The 27,307-nt window shown below is 60.8% G+C and overlaps 3 protein-coding genes and 1 pseudogene across 5 annotated transcripts; 2 read left to right on the top strand and 2 right to left on the bottom strand.

Moving 5' to 3' along the window:
- Window positions 1–13: 13 nt before the first annotated feature.
- On the top strand, window positions 14–759 carry LOC105522005 (annotated as a pseudogene). Its single transcript, XR_001003372.1, has one exon. The product of XR_001003372.1 is annotated as a midkine pseudogene (transcript).
- Window positions 760–7,793: 7,034 nt separating this feature from the next.
- On the top strand, window positions 7,794–17,774 carry PERM1 (PPARGC1 and ESRR induced regulator, muscle 1). Its single transcript, XM_011956371.1, has 6 exons — window positions 7,794–7,846; window positions 8,744–8,786; window positions 9,259–10,837; window positions 12,337–12,462; window positions 12,683–12,985; window positions 17,677–17,774. The coding sequence occupies exons 1-5, from the start codon at window positions 7,794–7,796 to the stop codon at window positions 12,766–12,768; spliced, it is 1,887 nt and encodes a 628-aa protein (XP_011811761.1). The 3' UTR covers window positions 12,769–12,985; window positions 17,677–17,774.
- On the bottom strand, window positions 13,075–22,365 carry PLEKHN1 (pleckstrin homology domain containing, family N member 1). Of its 2 annotated transcripts, XM_011956372.1 has the most exons (17): window positions 22,254–22,336; window positions 22,070–22,169; window positions 18,484–18,630; window positions 18,306–18,386; window positions 18,151–18,223; window positions 17,900–18,027; window positions 17,698–17,811; window positions 17,495–17,575; window positions 16,763–16,838; window positions 16,487–16,623; window positions 15,900–16,049; window positions 15,600–15,737; window positions 15,286–15,426; window positions 14,876–15,094; window positions 14,549–14,597; window positions 14,325–14,471; window positions 13,075–13,212 (listed from the first exon to the last, which is right to left on the bottom strand). In XM_011956372.1, the coding sequence occupies exons 1-16, from the start codon at window positions 22,334–22,336 to the stop codon at window positions 14,338–14,340; spliced, it is 1,851 nt and encodes a 616-aa protein (XP_011811762.1). In that variant the 3' UTR covers window positions 13,075–13,212; window positions 14,325–14,337. The 2 variants fall into 2 exon arrangements, with proteins under 2 accessions (XP_011811762.1, XP_011811763.1); XM_011956373.1 differs by lacking the exons at window positions 13,075–13,212; window positions 15,600–15,737 and having other exon boundaries at window positions 13,812–14,471; window positions 17,698–17,829; window positions 22,254–22,365.
- A 1,100-nt stretch (window positions 22,366–23,465) lies between these two features.
- KLHL17 (kelch-like family member 17) lies at window positions 23,466–27,301 on the bottom strand. The gene is made up of 11 exons (XM_011956370.1): window positions 27,081–27,301; window positions 26,883–27,004; window positions 26,563–26,784; window positions 26,146–26,262; window positions 25,702–25,915; window positions 25,366–25,510; window positions 25,043–25,210; window positions 24,533–24,621; window positions 24,362–24,435; window positions 24,013–24,194; window positions 23,466–23,877 (listed from the first exon to the last, which is right to left on the bottom strand). The coding sequence occupies exons 1-11, from the start codon at window positions 27,289–27,291 to the stop codon at window positions 23,649–23,651; spliced, it is 1,773 nt and encodes a 590-aa protein (XP_011811760.1). The 5' UTR covers window positions 27,292–27,301; the 3' UTR covers window positions 23,466–23,648.
- Between the last annotated feature and the right edge of the window lie 6 nt (window positions 27,302–27,307).

Here is a 27,307-nt window from a genome sequence, read left to right as displayed (position 1 = left end):
CCGGCAGAGTGGGACCGGCCAGGTGCGGGAGGGAGCGAAGCAGCATGGGCAGCGAGCGAGATGCAGCACCAAGGCTTCCTCCTTCTCACCCTCCTCGTCCTGCTGGCGCTCACCTCCGCAGTAGCCAAAAAGAAAGACAAGGTGAAGAAGGGTGGCCCGGGGAGCGAGTGTGCCTGGGGGCCCTGCACCCCCAGCAGCAAGGATTGCTGCGTGGGTTTCCGCGAGGGCACCCGCAGGGCCAGACCCAGCACACCCGGTGCAGGGTGCCCTGCAACTGGAAGGAGTTTGGAGCTGACTGCAAGTACAAGTTTGAGAACTGGGGTGCGTGTGATGGGGGCACAGGCACCAAAGTCCGCCAAGGCACACTGAAGAAGGCGTGCTACAATGCCCAGTGCCAGGAGACCATCCGCATCATGAAGCCTTGCAGCCCCAAGACCAAAGCCAAGGCCAAAGCCAAGAAAGGGAAGGGAAAGGACTAGAGGCCAAGCCTGGATGCCAAGGAGCCCCTGGTGTTACATGGGGCCTGGCCCACGCCCTCCCTCTTCCAGGCCCGAGATATGACCCACCAGTGCCTTCTGTCTGCTCCTTAGCTTTAATCAACATTCCCTGCCTTGTCCCTCTCACTCCCCAGCCCCACCCCTAAGTGCCCCAAGTGGGGAGGGACAAGGGATTCTGGGAAGCCTTAGCCTCCCCCAAAGCCATGTGAGTCCCAGAGCCCGCTTTTGTTCTTCCCCACAATTCCATTACTAAGAAACACATCAAATAAACTGACTCTTTTCGCCCCATAAAAGCTTTCTTTTTTAATATAAAAAAATCAACCGTGAACTCCAGAAACAATGAACCCCAAACTCCAGAAACAATCAACCCGGAAATCCAGAAAAAAATCAACCCCAAACTCCAGAAACAATGAATCCCAAACTCCAGAAACAATCAACCCGGAACTCCAGATACAATCAACCCCGAACTCCAGAAACAATCAGCCCGGAACTCCAGATACAATCATCAACCCCGAACTCCAGAAACAGTCAACTCAGAACTCCAGAAAAGGGCCAGCCCATAGGTGGATGGTCAGCTGCTTTTGACAAAGGTACAAAGACAATTCAGTAGAGAAAGGAAAGTCTTTTCTTTTCTTTTCTTTTTACTTTTGAGATGGAGCCTTCCTCTGTCACCCAGGCTGGAGTGCAATGGTGCCATCTCTGCTCACTGCAACCTCTGCCTCCCAGATTCAAGCATTTTCTCCTGCCTCAGCCTCCTGAGTAGCTGAGATTACAGGTGCACACCACCACGCCCGGCTAATTTTTGTATTTTTAGTAGAGACAGGGTTTTACCATGTTGGTCAGGCTGGTCTCCAACTCTGGACCTTGTGATCCACCCACCCCAGCCTCCCAAAGTACTGGGATTACAGGCGTGAGTCACCACGCCTGGCCAGGACAGTCTTTTCAACGGTGGTTCAAAAACAATTGGATATCCATATGCAAATAAATTAACGGATTCTTACCTCACATCACATATACAAATTAACTAAAAATAGATCATAGCCCTAAATGCAAAATCTAACCATAAAACTTTTTGGAGAAAACTTTACAAATCTTTGTGACCTTTAGGCAAAGATTTCTTAGATACAACACTAAAAGAATAATACATCAAGAAAAATGGGCAAATTAGACTTCATTAAAAGAACTTCTCTTTTTCTTTTTAAAAAAATTTTATGTATCCTCGTTGTTAAGCATGAACTGTTTTTCAAAAGACAGTGCTAAAAAAATGAAAAGGCGGCCGGGCGCGGTGGCTCAAGCCTGTAATCCCAGCACTTTGGGAGGCTGAGGTGGGTGGAGCACCTGAGGTCAGGAATTTAAGACCAGCCTGGCCAATAGGGCAAAACCCTGTCTCTACTAAAAATACAAAAATTATCTGGGTGTCATGGTGGGCGCCTGTAGTCTTAGCTACTCAGGAGGCTGAGGCAGGAGAATCACTTGAACCCAGGAGGCGGAGGTTGCAGTGAGCTGAGATCACGCCACTGCACTCCAGCCTGGGCAACAGAGCGAGACGCCATCTCAAAAAAAGAAAAGAAAAGACAAACCACCGGCTGGAAGAAGATAAATCACATGTCCGATAAAAGACTTACATGCAGAATATATAAAGAACTCTGAGCCGGGTGCAGTGGCTCATACCTGTACTCCCAGCACTTTGGGAGACCGAGATGGGTGGATCACCTCAGGTCAGGAGTTTGAGACCAGCCTGGCTAACATGGTGAAACCCCATTTCTACTAAAAATCGAAAAAACTTAGTGGGAGGGCGTGGTGGCACGTGCCTGTAATCCCAGCTACTCAGGGGGCTGAGGCAGGAGAATTGCTTGAACCTGGGAGGCAGAGGTTGCAGTGAGCTGAGATTGTGCCATTGCACCCCAGCTTGGGCAACAAGAGTGAAACTCTCAAAAAAAAAAAGAAAAAAGAATTCTGCAAACTCAAAAATAAGAAAAAACAACCTGATTTTTATTTCTAATTTAATTTTTTGTAGCGACAGGGTTTTGCCATGTTGCCCTGGCAGGTCTCAAACTCCTGGCCTCAAGCAATCCGCCTGCCTCAGCCTCCCAAAATGCTGGGATTACAGGCGTGAGCCACAGCACCAGGCCACAACCTAATTTTTAAAATGGACAAAATAGGCTAGCCACAGTGGCTCACACCTGTAATCCCAGCACTTTGGGAGGCCAAGGCAGGCAGACCACTTGAGGTCAGGAGTTTGAGACCAACCTGGCCAATATGGTGAAACCCCGTCCCTACTAAAAATACAAAATTTAGCCAGGTGTGGTGTCAGGCACCTGTAATCCCAGCTATTTGGGAGGCTGAGGTGGGAGAGTCGCTTGAACCCAGGGGGTGGAAGTTGCAATGAGCCAAGATCTCATCACTTTACTCCAGCCTGGGCAACAGAGCGAGACTCTATCTCAAATAAAATAAAATGGACAAAATATCTGATCAATCTTTTTACCAAAGAAGATATATGGATGACAAATGCACACGTGAGAAGATGCCCGGTGTTATTCACTGTTAGGGAAATGCAAATTAAAACCAGAACGAGCGCCTTCTGGAAAGACTGAATTACAAAGCTTTCCATGCTGAGAGCGGGCGAGGACACAGAGCCTGGAACCTCTAGTGGGAATAAATAATTCTACAACCACACTGGAAGATGGCTTGGCAGTTTCTCAAAAAGTTAAATATATACCTATCACATGACCCAGCCACTCCAATTCTGAGTATGTACCCAAGAGAAAGGAAAGCTGTATCTACACTGCCACCCCCACGTATCTGAGACAGGTCTGACTCCATTTGGAAAGTTGATTTTGCTGGCCAGGCACGGTGGCTCACGCCTGTAATTCCAGCACTTTGGGAGGCCAAGGCGGGTGGATCACGAGGTCAGGAGATCGAGACCATCCTGGCTAACACGGTGAAACCCCGTTTCTACTAAAAAATACAAAAAACTAGCCGGGTGAGGTGGCAGGCGCCTGTAGTCCCAGCTACTCGGGAGGCTGACGCAGGAGAATGGCGTGAACCCGGGAGGCGGAGCTTGCAGTGAGCTGAGATCGCGCCACCGCACTCCAGGCTGGGTGACACAGCGAGACTCCGTCTCAAAAAAAAAAAGAAAGAAAAAAAAGTTGATTTTGCCAAGGTTAAGAACGTGCCCATGACGCGGCCTCAGGAGGTCCTGGCAACACGTGCCCGAGGTGGCTGGGGTACGGCTGGGTTTTATACATTTCAGGAAGACACGAGACTTCAATAATATGTGAATAATATGTGTAAGATGTATATTGGTTCAGTCCCAAGAGGCGAGACAACTTGAAGAGGGGAGACAGCTTCCAGGTCACAGGTGGTAAAACAAAGGGTCACATTCTTTTGTTTCTGATTAGCCTTTCCAAAGAAAGCCATCAGATGTTCATTGATCTCAATGAGCAGAGCAGAGGAATGGCTTTGAATTCTGTCCATCCTGTGTCTCCAAGGGATTTCCCTGTGAACACGTCCTGAGGGAGTTAGGCAGCTTTTTTAGTTTTAAAAATCTTAGCTGTCTTTTTAAAGAATAGAACAGAAGGCAGGTTGGCCCTAAGCAGTTGCCAGCTTGACTTTTCCGTTTGGCTTAGTGATTTGGGGGATCCCGAGATACATTTTCCTTTCACACTAGGAACACTTGTACACAAATGTTCATAGCAGTTTTACCTGTGAGAGCCCCAAACTAGAAATAATCCAAATGTCCTTCAACAGAGGAATGGATACAGAAATTGCAGTGTATCCAACAATGGAACACTTTTTATAAAAAGTAACAATGAACATAAACCACAGTGTGGGTGAATGTCTAAGAAACGCTGTCACCGAGGACAGGCGTGTTGTACTCTTCTTTCCTATACAAAGAAGGGCCCAGTGGATGATTCTAGCCAGTGCGACTTACTCTGCAGGAACAGCAGATTCGTGGTTGCCTGAGTGTGGGGAGGGGAAGAATCACCAAGAGGCGGAAGGAACGTTTGGGAGTGTTGGAGATGTTTGTGGGGGCTCCCAGGGGTATACGTGTCCAAACCTAGCAAAGTGCACACTTTAAATAGTTGAAGTGGGCCGGGTGCGGTGGCTCACGCCTGTCATCCAGCACTTTGGGAGGCCAAGACGGGCAGGTCACTTGAGGTCAGGAGTTTGAGACCAGCCTGGCTAACATGGCAAAACCCCATCTCTACTAAAAATACAAAAATTCTCCCGATGTGGTGGCGGGCGCCTGTAGTCCCAGCTACTTGAGAGGCTGAGGCAGGGGAATCACTGGAACCTGGGAGGCAGAGGCTGCGGTGAGCCGAGATGGAGCCACCGCACTCCAGCCTGGGCGACAGAGTGGGACTCCATCTCCAACAGCAGATAGACAGTTAAATAAATAAATACTTGAAGTGTATTGTGTGTTAATTATACTTCAATAAAGCTATAAAAACTGAAAAGGAGGCCGGGCTTGGCGATGGGGCCTGTGGTCCCCGCTATTCGGAAGGCTGAGGCTGGAGGATCACTGGCGCCTGGGAGGTGGAGGCTGCAGGGAGCTGGGATCGCGCCACTGCGCGCCAGCCTGGGCGACAGAGTGAAACCCCGTCTCGCTCCCTGACTGTCTCAGGGTCCAGGGCTTCCACCAGGGCTACGTGGCTTCCGGAAGGGGAGCCTAGCAATCCCCCAAGAAACACCCTTCTCGCCCCCTGCCCGCCCAGAGCGGGGGCGGGACGTGGGACCCCTGACCAGGGCAGGAGCCGCAGAGCCAACCCCGTCCGCTGCGCAGTGGCGTCCTGGTGCCCTCTGGTGGCCGCTGGGGGCACAGCATCTCCGTCCTCCCAGGGGACTCTGCCCGCAGGCCTGGGGGCTCGTCTCTGCCTCCACCGTAGAACTGGGTTCTTCTTCCTCCCCGGACTGAGGGGTGCTGCTGCCTGAAGTGCAGGGGGGCCCTGGCTATTCCTCATCCTACAGCCGCCCACCCCTGCCGCTCCCACCAGGAAGGTTCATGACTGGGCTGGAGCGCAGAGACGGGCTTCCCGCTGAAGCCTCCGGCCAACTCCACTGAGAGCTGGTGTGAAAAGGCCTCAGGGTAGGGCTCTTCCCTCCGCCGCCCTAGACCTCCTCCCACAGCTCCCTGCCTTGCCATGGGCCTCCCTGCCTTTCCTGTCTCATCTCGTGATGGTCCACGTGGGGCCTGGATGCCCACCCAGGATATGGTGCTGGGTCAGCTGGGCGTCCACGGGAAGACAGAGAGGACCCCCATGCCCCCCACCTCCCACCGTCCACAAAAGTCAATGCCAGGTGTGTGGCAGAGCCGAGGGTGAAAGGCAACACAATGAAGTTTTTTTAAAAAAATGAAGGAATAGACCAGGCGTGGTGGCTCATGCTTGTAATCCCAGCACTGTGGGAGGCGGAGATGGGCAGATCACGAGGTCAGGAGATTGAGACCAGCCTGGCTAACACGGTGAAACCCTGTCTCTACTAAAAATACAAAAAAAATTAGCTGGGCATGGTGGCGGGCACCTGTAGTCTCAGCTACTCCAGAGGCTGAGACAGGAGAATGGCATGAACCTGGGAGGCGGAGCTTGCAGTGAGCCGAGATCGCACCACTGTACTCCAGCCTGGGCGACAGAGCGAGACTCTGTCTCAACAACAACAACAAAAAAGGAATAGGCCAGACGCGGTGGCCCACACCTGTAATCCCAGCACTTTGGGAGGCTGAGGTGGGCGGATCACCTGAGGTCAGGAGTTTGAGAGCAGCCTGGGAAACATGGAGAAACCCCGTCTCTAGTAGAAACACAAAATTAGCTAGGTGTAGTGGCGCCTGTCTGTAATCCCAGCTACTCGGGAGGCTGAGGCAGGAGAATCTCTTCAACCTGGGAGGCAGAGGTTGCAGTAAGCTGAGATTTTGCCATTTCACCTCAGCCTGGGCAACAATAGTGAAACTCCGTCTCAAACAAACAAGCAAACAAAGGTACCGTTAAGAGGGTGGAAAGTGGAGGCAGAGAGGGAGAAGATTCCCCAGTACAAGAGTTCAGTGAAGAGCTTGTCCAAAGGAGGAGGCACAGGGAGGCGGCCAAAGCCGAGAGGCGCCGCCCAGAAGCAGACGTGCAGCTTCTGCAAAACTCCAGCCTGGAGCACGGCCACACAGTCGCCTGGCAAACGGGGCGGCACCTTCTGACACTGACCCCACGCGTCCTGGAAATGCGAGAGGTTTGCTGAAAGGAGTGTTCCCAGACATTCACAGCCACACCGCGTGTGGTAGCTGCAAACTGGAAATGACCCACATCACCACCCACGGGAAACGGCGCAGCCGCGGGGGGGCATTCACGCAGGACAGCCTTGTCCGCTCGGGCAGTCGCCCGCAGCCCTCATGGCAGCTGTCTCCAGAGCGCAGCGTGGACCCGAGGACGCAGATGCAGAAAGGGATGCAGGGTGCGATTCCACTTGTGAAAGCTCAAGTCAGGCTGGCCCTGGGTGGTGGCACACCTTGTCCTGCGGCCTTGTGGCAGCTACTTTCTGGAAAAGCATCGTGTGGCACCAGGCATGCACTTTCCGCATGCCCAGCTCTCACTGCCACCCCTCACAGTGCAGGCCCCAGTCTCCTAGTCCTGTGCCCTGGACTCTCAGGAACTTCCGGGTCCAAACTCCCTCCTTAGAGAGGTCTCTGGCCCCCCTGGTCACCCCTCTCCCTACTTCTTTCTCAGGAGTGCTGCCATCGGAGCTGAGCTCATCTGCCTGTTAGATTGGATGTTTATTGTTGGATCTCTTGCCCTGTCTTCTTGCCCCCTGGCTCAGAACCTGCCTGGGAATGGGCACCGTGAACCCCAAGGTCAGGACAGCCTGGAGGGGTGCAGCTGAGCAGAGCCGGGCATGGGGACCCCTGACCCTGACACTCCCTGGCTGTGTGGCTACCCAGGCCACTCACCTTCACATGAGTCCCGGAGGTCAGGACAGGGAGGCACAAGCCCTGGCCAGGACACAGAGGCCATCTCAAAAGCAGGCCAGGAACATTCCAGGGGTGGCAGGGAGGGCAGGTCTGAGGTTTCACTGTGGGTGGCGGAAGCACGGGAACTGAGTGGTGCTGCCTGCTGGTCAGCGTCCTCCGGCCTGTGTCTGACCTCACCTCGGCCCGGCCCCTTGCCAGGAAGTCATTCTCACGTACTGTAGCTGGAGGGCCCTCAAATGCCATCTATTTGTGGCCTGGACCCTGATGGCTGGCACAAGTCACGTGTGACCACAGGGACGTGGTATTTTTGGCACAGGGGGTGGAGCCTGTGCAGCCAGCCTAGCACCATGCTGCCCTGGGATGGGCAGCTCAGACCCCCAGCTTGGTCGCCGGGACCCAGGTAGGACATGGTCAGCTGCTCGCTCCTGACCCAAGGGGTCCCAATGGCAACAACCCCCACAGAGGCTTCTCAAGAGACCAGAGAGGAGGGCGAAGGTCAGTGGGCGGCAAGCCACCGTCCCTGGCCTCCGTCTCAGGACTCTGTCCCCGCCAAAGGGACTTCCCGCCCCCTGGGTCCAGAGGGGCTGACCTGAGGCCAAGAGCAGCCCCCTCTAGGGGTAGACCCCACAGCTGGCTAGGCTCTCCCTGCTTCTCTGAGATGGGGCAAAGGAGGGCACTCTGAGCAGCCAGGCAGGCCTGGGTTGTGCTGCAGACCTCGAGGACGGCCCGAGGTGGTTGCTGGGTCAAGAGACCCATTGCACCCTTCACCTCCTGCCCAGGCTTTCCCTGCTGACCAGGGCCAGCTCTGGTGAGCACCACCGGGAGCTCAGAGAACAGCCTGGCCCAGCCAATGCGATCGGAAGGTCATCACCGAGGGCTGGGCACCTGCTGGGCCCTGCAATCCTCTCCTGTGGCCGGCTGCCAGCTGGGGCGCCCTGGGATGGGCCAGGGCTGCCCATCCCCCGAGCGCACGGGTCCCATTGGGTGGACCCTGAAAGGTGCTTTGCCGTGTAAAGACAGCTCTGGCGGAAGGTGGAGGAAGTGAGGCCGCCCCAGCTAAGGTGTGATAGGAAACTGAGCATTCGAACCTGAGGACGGCTGGTTTTATAACTTCACTGGTAGAAAATCATCCTAGATTCTAGGAATGTAACTATGTAATGTAATCATCACACAGGTATCACTTGGGGTGCGTTGGGACCTAGGGTCATGGGAGCTGGGGATCTTCTAACTTGGAAATCGTCACCACTGCGTGTGAAGGAAGTGTGGCCCTCCTCTCGAGATGTTCTCTTCCTTTCAGGGCCCAGATGGAGCCCCGAGGCGGTGGAACCCCCGGGTCTCGTGTGGCAGGAGCTGCATGTGCAGGGTAATGCCTGGGGCCTGAACCCACGAAGACCCCACCGGACCCATTCTGCCACCCTCCAGTGCCTCTGCTGACCCCACATGGAAAATTTCCAGTACAGCGTCCAGCTGAGTGACCAGGACTGGGCTGAGTTCTCAGCCACCGCCGATGAGTGTGGCCTCCTGCAGGCTGGCCTGGCCTCTGGGGACGAGCCCTTGTCCAGTGACATTGACCAAGGGGACAGCAGTGGCAGCAGTCCCCCCAGGCCCCCGCCTCTCCCAACTGGGCAGCCAGCTGCAGGAGGGCGGAGCTGGCGGGGCTGCGAGGAGGAGGACGTGGCCACACAGCAGCTGGTCAGCAGGTCTCTGTGTGAGCCTGTCTTGGCCCTGGGGACCGGTCAGCAGACACCCAGCACGTCCACACGGGCAGAGGCTCCACCGTCCCTCGGCCCCGGCGCCAGCCCTCCCTGCCAGTGCTCATCCTGCCCTGGTCCGGCGTCTTCTGGAGACCAGATGCAGAGGCTTCTGCAGGGCCCTGCCCCACGGCCCCCTGGTGAGCCCCCTCGGAGTCCCGAGTCCCCTGGCCACAGCACTGGCTCCCAGAGGCCCCCCGATAGCCCTGGAGGCCCAGCACGGAGCCCCAGCCGAAAGAAGAGGCGAGCTGTGGGTGCCAAGGGGGGTGGGCACGCAGGAGCCTCTACTTCTGCCCGGACGGGCTCCCCGCTGCTCCCTGTGGCCAGTCCTGAGACGGCAAAGCTGACGGCCAAAGCCAGGCAGGAGGAGCTGGGGCCAGGCCCTACAGGAGCTCCTGAGCCAGGGCCAGATTTGGGCCTATCTACACTTGTCCCTGTGACTGAGCAAGGCACAGACCAGATCAGAACCCCTCCCCGAGCCGAGCTGCACACGGTGTCCACACCTGTCCAGGAAGCCCACCCAGATGTCTCAAGGGCTAAGTCAGACACGGCTGCGTCCACACCTGCCTCTGAGCCGCAACCTGACACGGCTGTGTCTACACTGGCTTCTGAGCCTCAGTCCAGTGTGGCCCTGTCTACACCCGTCTCCAAGCTGCAACCTGACACGGACACGGCTGCGTCCACACCTGCCTCCGAGCGTGGCCTGGACGTGGCCTTGCCGACAGCAGGCCCAGTGGCTAAGCTAGAGGTGGCTTCTTCTCCACCTGTCTCAGAGGCTGTGCCGAGGATGACCGAGTCCGGCGGGCTTGTGTCTACCCCTGTTCCCACAGCTGACGCCGCTGGCCCCGCCTGGTCTCCCACCCGCAGAGCTGGGCCTGATGTGGAGACGGAGGTTGTTGTGTCTGCGCCCTCAGCAGGGGCCCCTGGATACCGCTCTGGGGAGCCCGCACTGGGTCTCACCCAAGTCCCCAAGAAGAAGAAAGTGCGCTTCTCCGTGGCTGGGCCCGGCCCCAACAAGCCAGGCTCAGGAGAGGCCTCAGGCCTGGCCCCATCGGCCACAGCCAGGCCCTCAGCCCCCCAGACAGCAACTGGGGGCCACGGGGGGCCCGGAGCCTGGGATGCTGTGGCCGTCGGGCCCCGGCCCCACCAGCCTCGGATCCTCAAGCACCTGCCTCGCCCCCCTCCCTCTGCCGAGATGAGGGCCGGGCCCGGGCGCAGCTTTGCCGTGACCCTCCCGGAGGTCTACGAGTTCTTCTTCTGTGACACCATCGAGGAGGACCAGGATGCTGAGGCGGCAGCGGCCGGTCAGGATCCGGCAGGCATCCAGTGGCCAGACATGTGCGAATTCTTCTTTCAAGACACTGGAGCCCAGAGGCCGAGGCAGCCGGGGGCCCCGGCGCCACTCCCAAGAGCTGATCCTGTACTGGCCCCCGTACCTGGAGACCCTGTGCCCATCTCCATCCCTGAGGTCTATGAACATTTCTTCGGGGAGGACAGGCTGGAGGGCATGCTAGCGCCGGCTGTCCTGCCCCAGCTGCAGGCCCTGGAGCCTCCCAGGTCGGCCTTCCAGGGGGCGGGGCCGGAGACCCTCCTCAAGCCAGCCGCAGCAGAGCGGCTCCACCTGGCTCTTAGGCGGGCAGGTACGTGCTCTCAGAGCCCTGTCCAGGACCCAGGCAAACGCTGTCCAGGGAGCTTGGCCAGGGAGGGGCCACTGGGGAGGGGCAGGCAGGGCTCAGGTCATCCCCTAGCAGGGGAGCCTGGGGGACCAGCCCCCAGTCACCCCAGGACACAGTCCAGATGGGGTGGCCCAGGCCAGGCACCCGGCTGTTCAGGGGGTTGGCTCTGCACTGGCCGTTGCCCTGCGTTCCGGCCCACGGGACGACAGCGTCCCCGAGCCCCTGGCAGGGTTCCCGCCCAGGCCTCGCTGCCTTCAGGGTCAGGCACTCTGCGAGGCGACATCTCACACTCATCTCCTCTGGGAGATGCTACACAGACCAGAAAACGGGGGCTCCACAGGCAGTTCCCCCAAACTGGCCCAAATCAACCAGGTCACCCAAGTCTCAGGCAGAGGAAGCACGGGGGAGATGTGACTCCGACAGACGCGTCCAGGGCAGGTGGTTCCCGGGGCAGGCGGTTCTCGGGAAGACGTGTCCAGGACAAATGTCTCGTACCACAGACATGTCCCAGGGCGGATGTGTCTGGGACAGGCGGTTCCCAGGGCGGGCGTGTGTGGCACAGGCAGTTCCCGGGGTTGGAGTGGCAGGCGGTTCCCGGGATTGGGGGGGCAGGCGGTTCCCGGGATTGGGGTGGGGGAGGCGGTTCCTGGGGTGGGCATGTGCGGGGCAGGCAGTTCCCGGGATTGGGGGTCAGGCAGTTCCCGGGATTGGGGCGGGGCAGGCAGTTCCTGGGATTGGGGGGACAGGCAGCTCCCGGGGTTGGTGGTGGGGGGAGATAGTTCCTGGGATTGGCAGGGCAGACGGTTCCCGGGGTTGATGGTGGGGGGCAGGCAGTTCCCAGGATTGGGGGGGCAGGCAGTTCCTGGGGTTGGTGGTGGGGGCAGGCAGTTCCCGGGATTGGGGCAGGGCAGGCAGTTCCCAGGATTGGGGCAGGGCAGGCAGTTCCCGGGATTGGGGGTCAGGCAGTTCCCGGGATTGGGGGGACAGGCAGTTCCCGGGGTTGGGGGGCAGGCAGTTCCCGGGGTTGGGGGGACAGGCAGTTCCCGGGGTTGGGGGGCAGGCAGTTCCCGGGGTTGGGGGGCAGGCAGTTCCCGGGGTTGGGGGGGCAGGCAGTTCCCGGGATTGGGGGGGCAGGCAGTTCCCGGGATTGGGGGGGCAGGCGGTTCCCGGGGTTGGGGGGGCAGGCGGTTCCCGGGATTGGGGCAGGGCAGGCAGTTCCCGGGATTGGGGGTCAGGCAGTTCCCGGGGTTGGGGGGGCAGGCAGTTCCCGGGATTGGGGGGGCAGGCAGTTCCCGGGGTTGGGGGGGCAGGCAGTTCCCGGGATTGGGGGGGCAGGCAGTTCCCGGGGTTGGTGGGGGGGGCAGGCAGTTCCTGGGGTTAGGGGGGCAGGCAGTTCCGGGGTGGGCATGTGCAGGGCCGTCTCTAAGTGCAGCCGTGGGGCTGACGGTGAGCTTCTCTCCTAGCGGAGCTCCGGGGGCCTGTCCCATCATTTGCCTTCAGCCAGAATGACATGTGCCTGGTGTTTGTAGCCCTTGCCACCTGGGCTGTGAGGACGTCAGATCTGCATACCCCAGACGCTTGGAAAACAGGTTCGGGTGCTGGGGGCAGAGGGAGCTGTGCCTAGAAGCCAGACCGAGGGGCACTGGCAGGACGAGGGGTGCATGGGGACCCCAGGGCTCTCCCCTGACCTGCTCCTCCCAGGCTGAGCTGCGGGCACCGGCCTAGCCCGCCCTTTGAAGGCTGGGTCTTGCGGGCAGACGGTGCTCACAGCCAAGCTGGCCCTCAGGAGACCCTGTGCTTCTCTTGCAGTCTTGCTGGCCAACGTCGGCACCATCTCTGCCATCCGCTACTTCCGCCGGCAGGTGGGGCAAGAGCGCCGCAGCCCCAGCTCCTAGGAGCCAGGCCCGGGCCAGGGAGATGCGGGATGAGGAGACGACCACAGGCACCCAGGACGGGATGAGGTGCCACCCTTGCCCGAGCCCTCTGACCCCTGTCTTCTACGGTGTCCAGGAGGGGGGCGTGTCCTGGTGCTGCTCCCTCCGACTCACCTGAAGATCCAGCCAGTGGCCACGGCCACTCCCCACGCCTGGGAGGGAAGGTGCTAAAGTCTGGGTGGGTGGAGGGAGGCAGGTGGCTGGATAGGAGGGTGGCCAGAGTCACAGATGAGAACACAGGGCATTCGGTTAATTTCAGACATGCAATAGTGGGGAGGTCATTTTACTAAGAAGTCATTTGTTTATCTGAAATCACATTTCTTCTGGGATGCAGTGGGGGCTGAGTGGCAGGACAGGACTTGGACCCTGGAGGGGTCTGAGCAGCGAGAGGCTCTGGCTGGAGCTCTGGGCAAACGGAGGGGCGAGGACACAGGGTGGCCTCAAAGAGGGATTGGGCAGCCTCCTCACAGGCGGGCTGGGCTGCCAAGGGCTCCAAGGCCCATCACTCTTGATCCTCAAGGGACTGTGGCCAAGGCCTCTCTGAGCTCTGGCCTCAGACAGTGAAGGCAGCCCAGCGGCCCCTGCAGGGTGGGGGTCTGTGGCAGAGCTGCGAGCCCCTCCCTGGGAAGCCCTGAGTGCAGATACAGAGGGAGAATTTGGCGGCATCAGATGGAGGGCTGGGCTCCTGGGGGCTCCTGGGGGGCAGCTGGGGGCCCACAGCCAAGGGGAGTCAGAGACCAGTTGGGAAGGTCGGTGAGGGGCCGAAGGTGGCAGAGGAAGGGGGCTGCCTGGCTGGGTGTGCCAGGTGGGGGTCCCCGGGTGGGGGTCCTGCCAAGGCAGTGTGTGCAGGGTCCTCAAGACTGTGGGAGACCCTGGCTGCTGAGCAGAGAACACGCGTACGCGGCACCAATAAAATTCTTTCTTTTCTTTTTCTTTCTTCTTTTTCTCGTTTTCTCTCTCTCTTTCCTTCTCTTCTTCTCTCTCTTCTCTCTTTTCTCTCTTTGTTCTTTCTGGTCCAGTGGCGTCAGCATCTCCCATGCTGCCCTATGGCACATGCCCAGGCCATGCAAGGCCCCACCCGCCCTCCTCCTTGGGACACTCTGGCCAGTGCTCCTCACACCTTGCTGACCTGTAACCCTCATGCCCTCTGACCTCACATCCTCTGACCCTGCTGACCTTTCTCTTTCCTCCGACCTTCACGCCCATGCCGCCCTCCCACTCCCAGTGAGTCTCCTCCCTCACTCCTGGCGAGCTGAGCTGAGGGCTGACCCTGTGGATGGCCAGGACCTCCCTGACCTGTGACCCACCTCGCCAGCCAGGGCATCCTTGGGGTGAGCCCTTCCTGCCCCTCCCTGCCCCAGCTGCTGGCACTGAGGAGCAGGAGCCGAGGGACAGGCTCTGAACTCAGGGCCCCGGAGATCCCCCATCACACTGGGCTCAGACCCTGACTTGTAATTTGAAGTGGGTTAGAGGCGTGGGTACCCTGGAGCTTGGTGAGGGTGGTCCTGAGAGCCGGCCTCACCGTGGCCATCAGATCCACTGCACAAGACCCGCACTGGCCTCAGGCCCTCCAAGCTGGGGGCACTTCCGGTGGGAGGAAGACAAAGTCTCGTCCCAGAGGTGGTCACAGGCGGGGCCCTGGCTCCTCCTGGAGGACCAGCCATCTAGTAGGGAAGGCAGAGATGTGTCAGCCTGTGGGAGGCAACAGGCACTCACCCCAGGAGGCAGGACCCTCACTCACCTGTCAGAGGCAGCCGGGGTTCAGGCAAACCTTCCCTGGCAGAGGAGACCTGGGAACCCCAAACCGCAAGTCTGAGAGCCGGGTACAGCCCCAGGCAGGGAGCTTGGTCGACGTGCAGACCCCCACCCCCCCGGGTTGGTATCACCCATGTCCCCCTGCTCTCCCTCCCCAGTCCCGTCTCCCCACCTCCCTGCTGGCCCCCTTGGTCTCCATCTGCCGCCGTCCTCCTGTTTCCCTCCCTGCTCCCTCAGAGTCCCAGGAGGCCCCACACCAGCGCCCCCAGCACCCCGGAGCGCAGGGCACACTGGCGTGGGGACTGCTACTCACAAGCTGAGGCGAGTCTGGGGGCTGCGGCCCCCCATCCTTGGCTGAGCCCCGCTGTCTCTGAGAGGCTCTGGACTGCAGAACTCCCTTCTTGGAGAGCCAGTGGGGGCCAGTGGGGCCGGAGGAGCTGGAGCCGGGGTCAGAGGCGGGCACAGACACAGGCACCAAGGGGAGTGGGCTCAAGGGCACAGGTCCAGGTGGGCTCGGCATGGCACTGAGGAACTGCCAGGAGAGCCCGGGCTGGGGCCTCAGTGGCATCCAGGAACCCCAGAACCTCAACCTCCCATCAGAGCCTGAACAGACCTCAGGCTCGGGGCAGCCCCAGACCCCAGGCCGAGAGGCACGGTCTAGACCTCCCCAACCTCAGGCTGCAGGCACCTCCCGCCCTTTCTGTCGCCCAGCAGGGGCCTGACCTCCTCCAGGCCCCGGACATCGGTGACCCTGCGGTGGGAGGTGGCGGGTGGGGTGTAGGGGTCAGCATAGAGGGGTGAGTGTGATGTTTCCGAAGCGTGGTCAGGGGCGTCTGGGCTGTTCTCCAGGCTCAGCCTGTTCAGCTGCAGGGCAGAGGTGGGAGAGATGGGCTTCTCAGCTAGAAGCAGCCTAGGCCACCCCTTCTCTGTGCAAGACACCTCTGGGTGGCTCCAGGACAACTAGGCCCAGAGACAGAGGCCAGTGGTGCGGCATGGTGGGAACCAGGCCAGGGGCTGGGTGGGTGTGCTGGGCCCACCTGGGTCAGGTCCAGGTGCAGTGGGGTGGCAGGGCCGCGGCCCCCTGCCCGGGCCTTGCTCCTGGGTGACCGGCTGCTGCTACGTCTCAGCTCAGTCCTCCGTCGGCCAACGCTGGTGCAGTCAGAGTTGGCCTGGTCCTGTGGGGACCACAAACCTTCCACAGAGAGCCCCTTGGCCCCTCTCTGAGGCTGCAAGGGGCTCCCTCCAGTTTGAGTTCCCCTGAGGAACCAGGGTCCCCAACACACATTTACCTGACAGTCTTCTGCCCCACTTTCGTCTGCCACCCCGTAAGCACTCACCGGTGTGTGCTGGGAGGAGCAGCCCATGGTGGATGGCACTGAGGACTCAGGCAAGGAGTGGCTGGTGCGTGTGGAGGGGGGCGCCAGGCACCCCGAGTCCCAGCTGGTCCGTCCGCCTGAGGACAGTGAGCCTCGGCTGCTGCCCGTAACCTGGGTGGGCAGTGAGTGGGGGTGAGCGAGGGCTGGACCCCCTTCCCATCTGCCCCTGCCTGGACCTACCCTGCTGCCCCCGCTTTTTTCTTTTTGGGACAGAGTCTTGTTCTGTCTCCCAGGCTGAAGTGCAGTGGCACAATCTCGGCTCACTGCAACCTCTGCTTCCCGGGTCAAGCGATTCTCGTGCCTCAGCCTCCTGAGTAGCTGGGATTACAGGGATGCGTCACCATGCCTGGCTGATTTTTTTTGTATTTTTAATAGAGATGGGTTTCTCCATGTTGGCCAGGGTGATCTCGAACTCCTGACCTCAAATGATCGGCCCGCCTCAGCCTCCTAAAGTGCTGGGATTACAGGCATGAGCCACCACGCCCGGTCTGCTGCCCCATTTTTACCACTGCCCAGGACCTGGGCTGTAGGGCCTGCTGATGCCTCACCTGCAGCCCTGGGAAGCTCTCGGTGCCAGGCAGCGGTGGGGCCCCCTCCCTGTGGGTGATGGCACGAAGGCACAGCAGCCAGTGGCTGTAGTCCTCGTAGCTGGCGCACACCACGCGGATGGTGTTGATGAGGGGGCCTGGCACACAGATGCTGTGAGGGGCTGGCAGGGTGGGGTGTACCCCTCAGCGCCCCCACTAAAGAGCCAGGTGTCCCTCAGGCTCCCGCCCCACCATGGCCTGGCCAGGCAGGAGGCAGAACTGGGGTCAGGGCCCCACCTTCGATCAGGAAGGAGTGGATCTGCTTCTCCTTCTCCTCCAGGTTGATGTGGACCGCACGGAGTGGGAGCTCCCCCTGCGGGGGCGGAGACTGAGGGCCAGGCCTTTGTGGGGGCAGCCCCGGGGCCCCACCTGGCTTCATCCCACCCTCGTGCCCTCCAGAGCTTGGCTGGGTACTTGGAGAGCTGGGCACCGAGGCCACCATCCTGAGGGAGGCCAGTGGGTCCTGTCTGTCCTGGGGTCACTGCTAACCCTGGCGGGGGCAGACACACAAAGCCACAGCACTGGCCTCCTGGGGTCCCCAGAGAGGAAGTTGGGCTGGGGGAACCACAGGGAGGGCCCTGTGTTTGTTTCTCAGTGACTGAAGGTTACCATGAGTGCACACCCCCTTCCCGGTGCCCGCCCTGGAGGACACAGGCACACGCACGACTGCACACACACCCCTCACGGGCAGGCACACACGACGGAGTCCCCAGGAGGGGCTCTCAGCCCCATGCTGCCTGCCCCAGGGTGACGGTCAAGGTGAGACCTCAGGGTGAGAACCTTAGGGCGGGCAGGGGCTCCTCCATGTCACAGGGGAGACCAGACTGACCAGGACTGCGGGCTGGGTGGGCAGGGCCTTGCTCTCTGTCTGAACAGGCCCCGAAATACAGGTTCCTCCTGCATGGCCGCCCCCTTCCACCCTCACACAGGTGCCTCCCTGGGGCGGGCCCACCGTGGGGAGGGGCTCACCTTGAAGCAAAGCCCGTCCAGCTCCTCAGAGAAAATGGCCAGGGACGTTGGGTACAGGACCAAGAGCCGGTCCCACTGCTCCTGAGTAGGGGGTGTCAAATGATGCCGGGGCTGAGCTGCTGTGCACCCAGGGCCAGTCCCTGCCCTGCCCAGCACCCTGCACCCCTCCCATCCCCCTACAGCCCCATGCACCTCCCACCCACCTGTGCGGGCAGGTGCTGCAGCTTGACCCTTGAGGCACAGACAGCACTGCCACCGGGTTCGTGCCCTGACGCCGTCCGCAGCCGGGTTAGGCGGCGTTGCAGAGTCCAGGGGAGCTCGTCTCCACAGGACCCCTGTGAGGAGGAGGTCAGAGCAGGCTGCGAGGATCTGGGTGGGGAGGGGCGTGGGGTCCCTGGCACTGACCTGTGGGGGTGCCGAGTGGCAGTGTTGCAGCCCCCCAAGGAGGGCCGTCTGCTTCTCCAGGTGGTAAAGCCAGCGGTCCAGCTCGGCCCGGCTGGGGCAGAGCACCAGGAGGGGTGCGGGCAGCGGGCCTGTGGGCGGGGCAGAGAGGGCACACACACATACACACACATGCCCCGCAGCCCACAGGGCAGGCCCCTCTCCAAGTCCTGGGTCATGAGTGCCTCTGGGGGCCCGGGGAGCATCCCAAACACCTGTGATCTGAAAGGCGTGCTCTCGGGACCCCTCCAGCAGGCAGACGCTCAGCTCCGTCAGTGGTAACAGCCCCTGCCAGGCACAGGGTAGGAGCTTCAGGGATCCATGGAGAGAAGGGTGGCCACGGCCCCACCCCCACTGCCCACTGCCTCACCTGAAAGGTGAGTCCTTCCGAGCCGTGGGCCTGGAAGTACAGGTGGGCGGGGAACAGCTCCAGGTAGCAGTCGCTGACATCCTGCACGGGCAGCAGGGTCGTCAGTACAGGGTCTGGGGAGCCCCGGGCTGGTGGGGATGCTGCACCCGGCGCGTGCCCCACCCGACCCGGCCCCCACCTGGCTGTGCTGGAACCGCAGCTGGACCTTGGCATAATGTACAACCTTTCCTAGGTTCCTCACAGGTACCCTCCGCCGCGCCTTCTTGAACACACTCAGGAACGGCTGCTCCAGGTTTTCTCGCTGGTTCTCCAGGTCCAGGATGTCCTAGGAAGAGCAGCGCTCAGGGGAGGGGGCCTTGCCTGGGCCCCCCACCCCCTCCGCTGGCATCCACACAGCTACAGGACTATAGGCATGGTCTGCCTGTGCACAGCCACCCAACACATATGTGAAGAACAGCCTCCCCCAGGCATAGAATCTGCACACTCAGCCTCTCCACAGGAAAACAGTCATGGCAGAATTTACACACACACGTGCATACATATATGCATACATGCACGTTTGCGTACACGTACATGCACACACACCCGATACGTGCACATACAGGCAACATGTGTGTATCCATATATGCGCACACACACATGTACACATGCATACACACACATATGCATACACATACACATAGACACATACGTGCCACACAATAGACACATACAGATGCATACACACATGTACACACACACGTACACACACATTCACGCATATGCATGGATACACGTGCACACATATGCACTTGCACACATACACACAGATGCATACATGTCCACACACAGAGAAATACACCAAAACACACATGTATACACATACGTCATGTACACATACACATGTGCACACATACACATGTACACACATGCATGCACTGCACACATACACATGTACACATGCGCACACATGCACACATGCACACCTATGCACACATGCATGCACATGCACGCATATGCACACACATGCACATGTACACTTGCACACACGCACACACGTGCATACATGCATACACATCCACACACAAATACAGCAACACACATATACACATACACGTGCACACACGTGTGCACACGCACATACACGCACATGCATACGCACACACATGCATGCACACATACACAGTGCACAAATACGTGCACACACACGCACATATACACGTGCATACACACGCACACATGCACACACACACTTGTGCACACACTCACGTCCGTGCACACACACACACACATGCACACACACACTTGTGCACACACTCACGTCCGTGCACACACCCACACACACAGACACACGTCCCCACACAGAGCTGCCTGGTCTAGTGGTAGAGATGGTGAGATTTGAACTCAGTGGATTAAATCCTATCTTCATTATTTCCTAAGCTGTGTAACATGTCTTTGGTTATTCAACCTCTGAAGACTTGTTAGAAGAATTTGGGGGTGTCTGGGTAACACTCAAAACCCTCCCACGTCTCCAGTATTGGCTGGTAAATGTTTAACACCTGGTTCTACAGAAAACAGACACAGAAACACACCAATGCCCTGATGTGTTAACGTTTGCCAGTTTCCTCAGTGTCAATGTTCTCACCGCCGCCCATTTCCAGCCCCCAGCCTGAAAGATGTGAGGAGATTTCTGGGGTCGATCCCCTGAGTGTGTCCTGGCCGCTTGCTCAGGTGACAGCCGGGTCCTGGCAGTGCCCCGAGGGGTCAGACCCATGCTCTCCGGCCACTGCATGTGCTCTTCCCGCTTTGGGGACCGCTCAGCCCCGACCCCCTTCCTTACCTGCTTTGCAGCTTTGCTCAGACATCACCTGCTCCAAGAGGTCCTTTTCTGAAAGCTCCTCTAAAATTCCAGCCTTCCCTGATCCTCTGCACCCATCCCCTCTGTTTTTCTCCTTAGCACCAACCCCACCCTTCTCACTGGATCTTCTCTTTATTTGCCTCGTCGTCTGTCTCTGCCGTGGGAATGGGAGCACTGTGAGAACAGGGGTTGTCTATTCCGTTCACTTCTGTGTCCCCAGAGCCTAAGACAGGTCCCGGGATGTGCTGTGGGTATCACTGCATGTGCTGAGAGGGGAGGGGAATCCACATCCATGCCACATTTAGCCAATCCTGGCACACACAGTCCTCTACAAATGCAGGCTTTGATCATCAGGCTAGAGATCAGAAAGGGGACGGGTGTGAACCTGGGGCTGGAGAGCTCTGTGATCCACAGGCTTAGGGGCAAGTGGGAAGGTGTCCTGCTCCCTCTAGGAGCTGGCAAGGGCTAAATGCAGTGCTGCTGTGCCCTGGCCAAGCTTAGCTGCCCCTGAGCAGGCCCAGGAATGTGAACAGACAGACGCATAGGCTTTCCCGGCCTCCTGCCTCTGGGTGGGGCCTCCTGTACCCACACCCAGCGTGGGAACTGATGCCGGGTAGGCACCCATGAAAAATAGGCCACAGACCAGGAAGGGCCACACAGCTAGCCCTGCAGCCCAGCTCAGCCTCGGGGTCCCGGGGAGGACTCAGCTTGGAGCCGTGGCAGAGCCAGCTCACAGCACTGGGTGCAGAGCCCAGGCACAGGGTAGAGGAGCACTGGCTCCAGGACTGGCCCTGAGCTCCTCCCCCAGCCCCATTTCCTGAGGCTCAGCAGGTTCCCTCTCTGGCTACCATGTCTTGGCAAGGGAGGACCACTAGGGCCACCCACCACACCTCATAGGACCCCACCAGGGTCCCACTGCATGTCCTGGGCCTGGACAGAGAGAGTGGCGTCTGAGATGCAGCCAAAGGGAACCCACCCCTAGGCCAGCCTGGCTCCCTCTCCCTGCCCACTGCTCTGAGGCAGTGTGGTTTCCGAAACCAGCACCTGTTGTCTGCAGGGAATCCTGAAACTCCGGAGGTCAGGAGAGGGTATGGCACGAGCCTCCTGCCTGGCGGGGGCATGTTGGCAACGGGGTCTGCACGGCCACACCAGCTGCTGGACCTAGGAGTGCAGGGCAGGGGTCCTCTCCCCTAGACGCTCCTAGGGCCTGCACATAGCATCCAGGCTGCCTGACAGGGGTGCAGTGGGGGTTCCTGTCTGCCCTGAAGCCCAGGTTCCTCCTCCTGTTCCCTCAACCCAGCACCAGGCACATCTGAAAGGGGCTGGGCATCCACCCTGTGAAGACCCTTTAGTCCCACAGGGGCCTGGGCGGAGGGATGGGTGTGGGGGTGGTCTTCTGCTCCTTCCACGGAGAGGTGGCCTAGGGTGTGCTTGGGAGATGCCTCCTTGCTGCGTGGCCTTGGCAGGCTGGGAGGAGGCCAGTGCATGCACAGAGGGGTTTCTGTGGGCGGGGCGGCCCTACCCAGCAGCAACTTCCTGCGGGACACCCAGGGAGAAACTGGCTCACTGCTCACCCGAGGCCCCTTACTGTCAAGTGGCACTACCAGCACGACCCCAAGCCCCACTGCAGCGACAGAGACGCGTGCGCCGGTCCCCTGCGGGAGGAGGTCCCGGGAGGCCCCGCCCGCGGCCCGCCCCGCCCAGCTGGCTCCCGACTGACTCAGTCCTGCGTCGCGGTTTCGCTCTCCGCTCAGACTTTCGGCCGGATGAGCTCCCCAGGGCGGGGCAGTCAGCGTCTGCTCCTCACCTAAGGGGGTCTGAATCCCCCCGGGCCCAGGGGAAGACCCCGAGCTGCACGGACACGCGGCACACACGCGCAGGCAGAGCCACACTCCCAGACCCCAGCCACCGCGCGCGCTGCGCTCACCGCGCCCGGGATGTAGTGGAAGAGCTTGTTGGCGGCCGCGTCCCCGCTTCGAGCAGCCTGGGGACCCAGCAGGCCAGCCGGCATCCGTGCGCCGTCCTCTCTGGGGACAAGGCAAGGGAGCTCGTGGCCCCAGAGCGGGTGGGGGAGCCCTGCGCCCAGGTGGCCGCACCCACACCCCGCTCACCTGTTTCCCTTCAGTGAGGGCTTTCTGGAGAAGGAGGCCCGGAGCCTCCTGGGGGCCTGAGGCACACAGTGGCTGTTCCCCATGGCCAGAGTCGTGCAGGTCGGCAAGTCTGGGTCCCTGTCCACAGCCTCCTGCCCCCGCCTCCCACAGGCAGGCGGGGCTCTGGGACGTCCCGCCCGTCACCCAGGGCTGGGCAGGGGTGGAGCCTTTCTGGAAGAGGCCTGGCCCCTACCTGGGCCGTCCAGGTCTCTGCCCTGGGCCCTCCACACCGAGAGGCCAGCCTTGGGGCGATCTCCCCTCTGGCCCAGACAAGGCCTCCAGTGTGCAAGGGGCACCCCACTTGCCTGTGCTCAGGCTTTGTGAACTCGGGGCCACCTTCCAGCACCCCCCCAACAGCGTGCACACACATCCTGTTTCCATCTAAACCCTGGCCGGCCTGAGTCACCGGTGACTGCAGGGAAGGCTGAGGCAGGAATTCCAGCACAGGAGACAGCAGCCAGAGCCACCCCAGCCTCCCCTCCTGCCTGGGCCCCCTCACCACAGACCCGTCAGGGTCCTCAAGGCTTAAGGGGACTCTGGAAGGCCACATGCCACCTCGGCAGCCAGGACAGTCAGCATACACAGGGTCAGTGCTGTCCTCCCCAGCCGCACCCCCAGAGCCCAAGACGTGGCGGGGACCTCAGCCTCAGGACCCAGCCCAGGCAAACCCCACCTACAGCGGGAGGCTGGTCCACAGGGACTCCATGGCCCCCACCCTCCCTGGATGCCCAGCTCTGCCTTGCTGCCCCCAGACACCGGTGCAGCATCTGAGGCCACCCGCCCACACCCCTCACCCTGGACCCCCAGATGGGACCCAAAGTTGCGCAGCTGCCCCACAAGCCAGAGAGATGCTCAGCCTGAGGAGCCCCAGAAATGTGTTTATTGTTCAAGTTGGGCTTGTATTGCTGTGTGGGGCCCGAGTGCACACGTGTGCACCCACTACAAGATCCAGGGAAGATGGCACAAGGCAGACGACAACAGGAAGGACACCTGCTCCCCACCCTTCCCGGGACCCCGCTGTGTGCAAAATTCGAGCTGGGGGCTGCAGCTGCTTGGAAAGCCCCAGGGCCTCTGGCTCCGCGGCCTGCAGGGTCTGAACAGGCAATGGCCCTGGGGCAGCAAGGCCCCACCTGGTCACTCCCACTGCCCGCCATGCAGGCAGTGGAGGGGAGGACGGGCGGCCGCGGCACTGCTCACCCCTCAATAAATAAGATAAATAACTAAATAAATAAACAACTAAATATAGACACGAAGGAATGGACGCAGAGACGTGAACAGAAGATGCAAGATGTCCCTGGTGGGGGCCACGGCCCCCTTAAGGCATGAGGGAGGCTGCAGGCCTCTGGGGTCGGGGGGTCAGAGGCTGGTGGAGGACACGGACAGCGTGGGAGAGGACGGCGGCGGGAAGTTGAGCAGCTCCAGCACCGCCACGCCCACACTGCTACGCCGTGTGAACATGCAGGACGCGGCCACCCACTTGTTGGTCCTCGGGTTATACTTCTCGATGGAATTGAGGCTGGAGCTACCATCGTTACCCCCCACGGCGTACAGCCATCCATCCATGGCCACCAGGTCGTGCGTGCTCCTGGGGGGCAGGCGGGGTGAGCACCTGGCTGCAGGAAGAGGTGTGGGGGGAGGGGCCGCGCCACGAGGAGTAGGGGGTGGGACATGCCCACTGAAGGGGGGAAACCCCTCCCCGCAGCACAGCCCCACCGCGGACCTGCGGATGTTCATTGGCGCCACGCTCTCCCAGGCTCCAGCCTTGGGACTGTATCTCTCTACCGAGTTGAGGCAGCTGGTCCCGTCGTTGCCCCCTGCCACATACAGGGCACCCTCCAGCACAGCCACACCCGCTGAGCTGCGTCGGCTTAGCATGGACGCCACGGGTGACCAAGCATTCACCTGGGGGCAAGGGTGTGGGCTGGAGGCAGACCCGCCACGGGCATCCCTCCCCTGCCGCAGCCCCAACTCCAGGGTGGGGTGTCAGGAATGGGTGGGACGTGGGTGACCAGAGAGGGGAGGGCCCCGCAGCGCACAGGAGGGGTGGCCAGGAGGGGTGCACTATGCACCTGGGGCTCATACTTCTCCACAGTGGCCAGGTGTGAGGAGCTGTCGTAGCCACCCACGGCATACAGGTTCCCATCTGCGGAAAGTCAACATGCCCGTGGCACTCCTGCTGGGAGTGGGGTCTCCAGGGTGGGGGAAGGTGGGGACCCCCCCAGGCAGGCCCCATCACCCACCAAGCGTGGCCACTCGCACATAGCGCCTCCGGGTGCTCATGGCAGCGACGGATGTCCACGTTCCGGTCAGGGGGTCGTAGCGTTCAGCACTGGGGGCACCAGGACCGCCACCACAGCTCAATAGAGACAGAAAGGCATCCCGGCCCCAGGACCTGCCCTCCCCAGCAGAATGGCTGAAATCTTACCCTAGGAGTCACAAGAGACTCAGACCGCAAAGTCCTACCAGGCAGGACCCACTGGTGGGCACAGGCCCCTGGCTGCCTGGAAAAGCCTGGGCATACACCCACCTGGGCCCAGCCTCTGGACTGGAGGTAAGGATCCCAGAGAGGAAAGGGGACTGGGGCAGCAAAGCCAGTTCAGGCCCAATGTGGCCGTGGCCTGGGGTAAAGCGGCCTCGCAGATCACCCCCTTTAACACCCCGTCAGATACGACCTCCGTGATGGTGACACAAACTTGCCTCTTGCGAGGTGGACCCTACAAAGCCACTGGGGCCCCAACCCCAATTACTACCTGTTCAAGCAGGAGGCTCCGTCATAGCCGCCAGCCGAGTACAGAAGTCCGTGCAAGGCGGCCACACCCAGGCAGCTTCGCCTCGTGCCCATGGACACCTCCGGCTGCCACGTGTTAGTCACGGGATCGTAGGACTCCACGGTAGCCAGATCTGAGGTCCCGTCATAGCTGGCAGAATTAACCCACTGCAGGTCAAGACTGGCCTGGCGGGCATGCACCAGACCCGACCCCAGTCCAGCCTCCAGGCTTACCCACCCACGGCATACAGCCGATCCCCATGGGGCACACGCCAGACCTGACCCAAGTCCAGCCTCCAGGCTTACCCGCCCACAGCATACAGCCGGTTCCCCACCGCAGCCACTCCCACCCGGGCCCGGCGCGTGGACATGGAGGCCACCACGTGCCAGCGGTCGGTGCGCGTGTCGTAGGCCTCACAGTCTCCGTGGATGGCAAACAGGCTCCCACCGCCTGGGGAGGGCAGGTGGAGACGGGACTCGTGAGGGGATCCCACTGCTGGGCCACACCCCGGGCTCCTGGAGAGGCCCCTGGATGGAGGGGCGGAGGGGCAGGTCAGGACCTGACCGGCACAGGTGGGGTGGGCTTGTGCTGGTGGGGAGTAGAAGGCACAGGGCAGAAAGGAAAGGGGCGGGGAGCCATACCCACAGCAAAAAGCACAGGCCCAGCCCCCTCACAGCGCCGGGGCCGCGTGCGGCTGGTGCCTAGGACGCCCCTCTGCTCGGGCAGCAGGTGGAACTTCAGGGCCTCGATGAGAAGGTCCTTGCAGTCAGGGTGGTGCCTCACCAGGCTCTCGGCATCCACGTGGCCCAGTAGGAAGTCGCGGCTCAGCAGAGGCAGCCGCACACACTTCATGAGCTGGGGCGCAGGGAACGGTAAGGTCAAGGGGGACCCTCGGGCACACTGGGCCCCAGGGCTGAAACAACCCCCCAGATGCCTGTACCACCTGTGTCACGCGTTCTTCTTCAGACAGGGCGGGCACCATCCCCACGGAATTCCTGAACTCGGGAAAGATCAGGGTGCACCAGGCCCTCAGCCACCTGCACGCCCTCCTGAATGCTATGGGAGCCCCCGGGGCCGGGCCTCACCCGTGGGACATGCTGCCTGCGGGCGTCCACGTCATGTTTCACCCAGCTCAGGACTGCTCGATAGACCTCCTCCTCCGAAGGCACGTTCAGGCTGTCACTAGACACCAGTTCCAGCACCTGGGGGTGGAGGTCCTCAGACCTGAGATCTGGGGAAGGTCTTGTGGGCCCAGGGAGCCCTGACGATGCCTAGGAGGAGGGTTAGGGGGTGGCGGCTGAGTGTTCATACTGGGAGGGGCTGAGCCGAGTCAGGAGCCACAGACGAGGCTCCCGGGGGGCCTCGATCCAGGAGGATCTTGGGGACGCACAGCAGACACTAAGGATTGTGAGCAGGGCTGCATCAGGACAAAATGGGGTTGGGAGTCAAAAGCAAAAACTGGGGTGGGGTGGAGGGCGCCGGCTGGGCCCACCAGCTGTTACCTGTTTCAGGGGCAGCAGCATAAACTCCTCGGTCTTGGCCACGTCCACGAAGTGCTGCAGCACGTACCTGTGGGCGGCCTTGAGCAGGTCGCTGCAGGAGTGCGCATCGGCAAAGCCCCGGATGCCCAGGCAGTTGGAGGGGTCGAGCTGACTCAGCAGGAACTTGCAGCAGGCGTCTCGGACGCCATTCAGCTGCAGGAGGCTGGCGGCTGGGAGCAGAGTCTGCAGGGCACCGAAATGCGGGTGAGGGAGGCACAAGGTGGAGGGCAGCGGGATCTGGCTGAGAGGACTTCACCGGGGCCCAGGGGAGGCAGTCTCACCTGCACGTTGCCCTCGCCCACCACGATCTCAGCTGTGTACGCAAACTGCACCAGCTGGTCCAAGGCCTGAGGGTCGATGTCGTGCAGCGTCACGTGGGTCTGGCGGCTCTCACTCATCTCATCTGTGGGAACAGCGTGTCAGAGGGGCTGACCCGAGGGACCCACGGAGCCCCCAGCGCCGCGCAGGCGGGTACTTGCTTGTGAACATGGCGTGGAAGTAGGGGCTGCAGGAGGCCAACACCACTTTGTGTGCACGGATCTCTTTGGCGGCCACGTGCAGGACGATGTCGCACAGGAGGCCGCGCTGGCGCATGCGGCTCATGGCCACGAAGGCGTCGTGGTAGTGCCGCTTGGAGTTGTGGGCCACGCTGTGGCCCTCGCGGCTCAGCAGCTGCACGGCTCCCTCCATGGGGGCTGCGGGCCGA

This window comes from Colobus angolensis, unplaced genomic scaffold (genome assembly GCF_000951035.1).
Source record: "Colobus angolensis palliatus isolate OR3802 unplaced genomic scaffold, Cang.pa_1.0 Scaffold416, whole genome shotgun sequence".
Classification (NCBI taxonomy): domain Eukaryota; kingdom Metazoa; phylum Chordata; class Mammalia; order Primates; family Cercopithecidae; genus Colobus; species Colobus angolensis.
Note: the sequence above shows the minus strand (reverse complement) of the source record. Positions and strands in the feature narration are given on the sequence as shown.